Source organism: Saccostrea echinata, unplaced genomic scaffold (assembly GCF_033153115.1).
Source record: "Saccostrea echinata isolate AGI-Se365-2 ecotype Australia unplaced genomic scaffold, CSIRO_AGI_Sech_v1 ptg000012l, whole genome shotgun sequence".
NCBI lineage: Eukaryota > Metazoa > Mollusca > Bivalvia > Ostreida > Ostreidae > Saccostrea > Saccostrea echinata.
In genome coordinates, this window is record NW_026889761.1 from 3,795,166 (window position 1) to 3,802,500 (window position 7,335).

General features: G+C 33.6%; 1 protein-coding gene across 1 annotated transcript; it reads left to right on the forward strand.

Annotated features, from left to right (window-relative positions):
* Positions 1-1,397: 1,397 nt before the first annotated feature.
* LOC133185698 (fibroleukin-like) lies at positions 1,398-3,460 on the forward strand. Its single transcript, XM_061321001.1, has 4 exons — positions 1,398-1,424; positions 1,591-1,687; positions 2,245-2,445; positions 3,198-3,460. The coding sequence occupies exons 1-4, from the start codon at positions 1,398-1,400 to the stop codon at positions 3,458-3,460; spliced, it is 588 nt and encodes a 195-aa protein (XP_061176985.1).
* The last annotated feature ends 3,875 nt before the right edge of the window (positions 3,461-7,335 follow it).

Here is a 7,335-nt window from a genome sequence, read left to right on the forward strand (position 1 = left end):
CTATTTCTTAAGAAAAAGCAAACTTTCATTTTAATATTTGGAACTGCAAAATAAACATTTATGGTAATTCATATCAGATTCAACAAATCAGTATTTAAATGATTGAAACATACAGAGTACGTAACACTTAGCCAATCACTTTTCAGTAACTGATATATGTTTTGATATTTACCATATTGAAATTCTTACAGGTACGCTGCAGGTAGCTTTAAATGAAAATTACGCTATGGGCGCTCTTTAGGTTATCTACTCAATCTTTGTCTTGTTTCCGTTGTCTCAGTCTACCACTATTTGGCGGAAATATACCGCAAAACTAGAACTGGATGATAAGAAATCAAATGACGAACTTTTTAGAGAATACAATTCTACATCAGTGCGAGAATGCGCAGCGCACTGTCAAAGGGAGTGTAGTTTATATGGATTTAATCCACAGGTGAAGAAATGTCGTAGCCACAAGAAAATTTTCACGTCGGGGATGTCTAGGGAGGAGGGCTGGAGATACTACTCTCATGACTGTATGTATAACTGTTATTTTTCTTCGTTTGTCAGAAATCACATAAACATTATTAATTTTTATCGCTTAACATTATTAATTCTAAATAATAGTCCTGTCTGTTTACTTATTTTTTTCTAATTATTTTTATTTCGAATGGAAACATAATTTGAAATTGAAGTAATTTTATTTTTTTCCCTATATTTTATTTCTTTCTGTAAGTATTATCTTCGATTAAAAAAAAAGAGCTTCTACTGTGAAGGAAATACTAATAAGAAAAGGATCAAAGCTTACACTGTCACACAATATAGAAATAAATTCATTTCAAGCTTTATAAAATTGTATCATTCTCAACCATTAGAAAACTGTTGTTTGTAATTGATTAAAAAATAAACAAGGATAAGCATTCTCTGTCGCCCGATATTCTTTTTTAAAAGAAATTATAGATTAACCCATCACTAATCATATATTCATGTATATACATACTATGATTCCAGTATTTTTTTTTTCTTTTTTAATTCCTGTAGATTGTAAGTTTTTTTCTACTTTAGTTATTCCCTTAGATTGTAAGGATCTTCACGCAGATGGTCAGACTAATACAGAGGTGTATGAAATTTACCCCCTTGGCACCATTACCAGTCCTGTCAGAGTTTACTGCGAAATGGAGACAATGGACGGAGGATGGACGGTATGTAGATTATTACTATATGACATTACCAGTCCTGTCAGAGTTTACTGTGACATGGAGACAATGGACGGAGGATGGACGGTATGTAGATTATTACTATATTACATTACCAGTCCTATCAGAGTTTATTGTGATACGGAGACAATGGACGGAGGATGGACGGTATGTAGATTATTACTATATTACATTACCAGTCCTGTCAGAGTTTACTGTGATATGGAGACAATGGACGGAGGATGGACGGTATCTAGTTTATTTTAAAATTAAAGCTACATAGCATAATTCACACTCAGTGATCTTGCTGTTTTAAGGGTTGTAGGATAAAAAGTGAATATTTTGAGTTTATATCATAACATATTGATCATACAATTGTTCGAAATTGTAATGTTATACATGCTTTCTTTAAAAGGCAATCCAAAAACGTGTTAATGGATCTCTGAGTTTTGACAGGACCTGGGCGGAATATAAGAATGGTTTTGGTTCACCGGAACAGGATGTCTGGGTTGGTAAGTGTAAATCACTTTCAAATAATCACTTTCATCCTCTTCAAAGTTTGACAAAATTTCTTTATTGTGGCTGATAAAAAATGGAAGCATATCAAAGATCTGATTTTAAGACTGGGTAATATGTGTTCAACGATACTCACTAATTGTGCTTTGTGATATCTTAAATAATATGAAAAAAAGAGAGAGAAAGGTCATTTAGCGACATAGTCTTAATGAAACCAAAATTAGCATCAATGTCTACAGCTAAAAGAAAACAATCTGATTTTTCATGAAGGTACTGTAAACGTATTACATTTGGCTGTGTATTCTTTTTAGCGCCTTTGGCGGAAAGAAACTTCCGCTAATCAAAGTACTACGCTAAATGTCTTGTACATATATACATAAATATGGACATTAAGAAACGCACTAAATCAAATCTACGCTAACTTGTTCAAAAATCAATTTCCGAATATTATACACGCTAAATAGAATGCATTTACAGTATATTGAATACTCAAAAAGGAAATAATTGTATTGCAATGGACTTTTCAGTTGATTTCAAATATATCTTAATACAGGAAATGACGTAATCCATCAGTTAACAAAAGAAAACAGCTCATCCCTTTATGTGTCCATCACTCTCCAGAATGGTACAACGCTGTATGAAATGTACGATCGATTCTCGGTCTCCATTGAAACAGAGAAATATCAACTCTTCCTAGCAGGACCCGCCACGGGGACCTTAGGTAAGTGTATTCAAGCTAAGTTCTTAAAATTGGGTTCAAATCAAGTATCATCAAATACTGCTTTTGCATTGAAAGATTATTAAGTTGTTGAATGAACAGAAAACGAAACTTTTTTTTCTAATATTCTGTAAACGTCTTTGATTCTATGTTAATTAAACGTTTTTAATATTTCACGATATCGTTTGTAGGTACAATTCACAAATTCTACGGTCATTGAATTTCTCATTGCTAAGTATTTGAAATTTAAAATGATATTTTATAAACACAAAAACAATTATGTTAAATTATTTGTAACTAGTATATCCAGTAACTACCCTTAATCCGCTTTTGTTATTTAGCTTAGGTTTCTTGATGATTTTCAATAATTCACATTTTTAACTACTACAGAATAGGAAGATTACAGCGCGTAATTAATATATAATGTCGGCATTTTCATAAAAGCTTGATGTTCAAAGAAGATTATTTGATCGGGAACATAGTCAAATTAAAACAGCCAAATTGAAAACATTTCAACTCATTTCATATTTACCAAAAAAAAAAAGAACCAGTTTGTTTTTTTAATCATAGTTTAAAAGTGTAACACCCCTGGGATTTATCGTTACATATATTAGAAAGGATGTTATATGAATTGCGCAGTGTATCTTTGAATTGTATTTCATATATTATCTCTCTTTACGGGAGACAACATGAGAAGTCATGATCTGCCTTAGATGTACCTCAGTATTATTGACAATAAGATTAATGTGATATGAATTAATTATCTCTGTAATATATTTTCTCTACAGGAGACAGTATGTTAATCACCCTTCCTTCTAACCGCGAACTGTCTGGGATGTACTTTAGTACCCCGGACAGAGATAACGACGGAAGGGACATAGGTAGCTGTGCTGCTCTCCCTAACCGTAGAGGAGGGTGGTGGTTTAATGACTGTCACTACGCCTTCCTGAACGGTCAATGGTCCCCGGGATTCTGGCGCAGACCTTGGTATCCTACAGTAATGAGTGGGACAACTGTTAAGGAGACATTGATGTTGATCAGGCGTCACTAGGTACACATCACTAATCTTAATAACCATTTACTCTTTGATATTTCCTTGAACATTTTAAACGATTATAAGAAAATTTGTATGAGGTATATAAACGTACCCTTTCATTTTTCTTAAACATTATTGAATTCCTTTAATTTTTTTTCCCCAACAGATTAATATTCAAAAAAAAGAAACCTCACATTGAGGACCAACCATGAGTCAGGCGAAATATTTCTCTTAAAAAGGGACAATTTTTAATTTATCTTCATCATGGGATTTTCTTCATTCTTTTTTTGGAACAATATATTTCATATCAAGTGAGAAAACTTGTAAAGGACTATATTTTGAGGGGTTTGTGGTTGTACTATTTACAGTTAAAGCTGTACATTGTATGTGTTGTAATAAATTTGAAATTAAAAACATTTCGATCTTATTTACAAACACTGCCACTTGAAGATGCTTGGACGGATGATTAGGATAAAGATTGGCCTACGTTAAACTTTTACAGTTGAAACTGTTTTCTCCGACACCTGTACAATCCGTTTCACTTTGAATTCCGACATTGAATTTCTTTTTCATTTCTACTAATTTCCCTGATCTTTACACTGTGGTATCTTATATCATGTAAATTTTTCTCCCAGTGCTTGTCTGGTAAAACAGGTTTCCTTGTACTGAAGATATATTATAACATAATCAGATGCATTTGATAATCATACTTTGTAGTACAATATATCCAAAACTACGTTTGTCTATAGAGAGATCCCACTTAGAACACAAGTCTGAAAACGTTCGTTCATTGAAGTTAATTTGGATAAAAAGTCCGACAATTTTCAACCTCGTTTGCTATAATTTACCGAATCGGATATTTTTTTCCGTACAGTCGAAATATATGGACGAAAGATAAAAAAAACCGTAAGCTTATCTTTTTTTCTGTTTTTCCTTATCTGTGAATTACCCGTTTGCTTTGTACATTAGCATGTGTATTCTGAAAGCTCAGGATGAATTTAGTTTGGGCGCTCTTCCATGTAAAACTGCATGGACTTACAAGCATGTATCCGTAGAATCGTGTAATTGGGATATTCTGTTTATTCGACGAAATTAGAGAAATGCATGGGTATATCATTCTGTACAATACAATTCTAAATTTGGTCGCAAATAATGCAAACTCACAAGTGATTAATTTAATTTTCGATTTTACCGAGAATTGAAAACTTCATCTCCACTTACAATTATTATGCATGTGTACATGCAGTTTATGTTTGTTTGTTTGTTTGTACGTTGTTTAACGTCCCTCTCGAGAATTTTTCAATCATATGGAGACGCCACCACTTGGCGGTTGAGAGCTACAAATTTTGTCCTATACTCGGCACTTACGGCCTATGAGCAGTGAGGGATCTTTTTCGTGCCAGCACCTACTGCGACACGGGACCTTGGTATATACGGTCTCATCCGAAAGACCCGTCTCCACGTCCCACAGTGGGATTCGAACCTGCGACGTAAGGATCAACTCCTTACTTCGTGACTCTAGAGCAGACGCTTTAACCAGTGCGCCACGCGGGCGACTACATGTAGTTAAAAACATGAGACAGAAAAATAAATTGTTGCAAACCTTGTGGTTAAGTCGGCAATTAAAATGCATAAAACTTGAAATGAATAAATGCACAGGCGGATAAGTAAATAATAAAAATAGGCATGAGACAGAGTGAAATGAAATAATATGTAAGATTCGAAATGATTTCAAACACAATTTTCCATTAATCGCTATGAGTGCACATTGCATTTAAACACCGATATGACTGCGGCTCGCTGATCTCTGCGTGTGAACGAGGAGTGGGTTACAACGCGGCGACAGAGCGGAATTTAAACTGTGTGCTGTAAGAAGGCGTGAATTATTGTATGTTTAAAGGTATTATTTTATGTATATAGTTTATTTAATATTAAATGAAAAATTAAATGAAGAAACAATAGACTGATAGTAAAAATTAATCAGGAAACAGTTAAAATTTTCTAATTACAATTTATTTAGTGGGTTAAGTTATAATTTGGATTGTTTTAGGATATAAAGATTCCAGATATTTCGTCCGTCGCTATAATATGTATTAAACTTCATTTGGCAAAAGTTTGAATTAAATTTGACGAGTTATAATTTTGCTAATAATTCATGATCAACACGGGAAGAAAACAAATTTCAGAACGCAAGTGTGTAAAAGCAGTACCCAGATCAAATTTCGGCGAATTTAGACTTTTTTTCCGTAAAATGTAACATTGATAAATCGGAACAGCCATAGATAAAACATTTACTATCATTATCAATTGTGTAGACGTCGTTGAGTCTTAGGCTAAAAGAAGCACTCCACCATGACGTCATCACGTGACGTCTATAATTAGAAAAATGGCCTTAATAAAAAAGTGAAAAGTTCAATACTACCCCGGAGATAATTCATTTCTTTGAGTGAAAATGATTATGTAAAAACATCACTGGGTAATGAAAAGAGCTGCTAAAATCATACTCTCCCAACACAGAAAAAAATATTCCAAAATTTCGCATGAAACCTTACAAAAATATTTACATTTTATACATACGATCAAGGAATTGTTATTAATTCATGTTAACCACATGACTCTAGCAGCACTTTCCAAGTACTATTGAATACAAGCTTTCGATACAAACAAAAATTATGTTTCAAAGTATGCGGCGTAGTGTTGAACTCTTGCATCTTTGTTGTTATAGAACGACAGAGGAAAGGCTGATCGGGATTTCAAAGCACTGCCTGTGTTTGTTATAAGAAAACATGATAAGAATATATCAGCGTACCTGATTCTTAATCTTTAATTCCTTATGAATCACACATAACATTCATGGTATATGCTTTGAAACTCCCATTTCATATATTTGTTTACATGAATTCTTGTCACCTTAAATTTCACTCGGCAAATATTTGTTCAATAGTTATGACGACATGGGTTTGGTATTTACCCCCTGTGCCAAATAATTAGCTATTTATACAACCCAAAAATAACAAGATTTAGTTTGTATTATGTTTTGAATGATTCCATTCATTTCTTGGACCTGAAACTAAACTTTAAATATAGATATTAAGAAATCATTATTTCTAAAGTTCACGTCATACAGCTTACTATGACGTCATATTGTAAAGGCAAGTAGGATATCTCTTGGTGTAGCCTTAACATACCTGCGAATAAATCACTGAACGTCTTGGAGCATCAACCTAATTAAAGATCATGAGCGCAGGCCGGAAAATGCTCAAAATAGAATATTTTTAACATGCTTCCAAGGGTTGCTCACACATCTTTCAAATGAAATATGTGGAGAAAACGAACACTATTCGAGCTAAAAAGCCCATTAAACAAAACAAACATTGGAGCAGAGCAAATATGGACCTCCAAAGCATCAGAGGTGCGATCAGGTGCCATGAAGGAGTGAGCATCCCCTGCTGACCGGTCACAACCGCCGTTGCTCCTTGTCAACTTCGGGGAAAAAAGTAAAATCCGTCGACAAGTCAGTTTGTATATAATGGCCTAACAATCAGTATTGAAAAAGTCAGTCAGCATTTGACTTAATAATAGATTGTATTTGCTGACAAGGTCATTGTATCGACCATAGAACTTACGAAATGATGACTTTAAACGAGACTGCTGATATACTATCTTCATCAACTTGTTTGTCAATAACTTACCTCGTTTTAGAAATTGTTCATATGTAGAACATGCTCTTCTGTATCGAATTAACTGAGAGATATAAACTCCGTATGAAAGTGACAAGGGTATATTGCTGCATAAGAAAGTGAGGTTGACGATTGAAAAGTTAAAGTCATCACATTTATCATAAAGCTTGGTTGTAAGATAATCATTAAAGTCTTTTTCTAGCAAAATAT

Coding starts and splice junctions, on each gene's coding strand:
- LOC133185698 (XM_061321001.1), top strand. CDS start 1,398: ATGGAGACAATGGACGGAGGATGGACG. Junction 1,425..1,590: donor CAATGGACGGAGGATGGACG/GTATCTAGTTTA, acceptor TTTCTTTAAAAG/GCAATCCAAAAACGTGTTAA. Junction 1,688..2,244: donor GGAACAGGATGTCTGGGTTG/GTAAGTGTAAAT, acceptor ATCTTAATACAG/GAAATGACGTAATCCATCAG.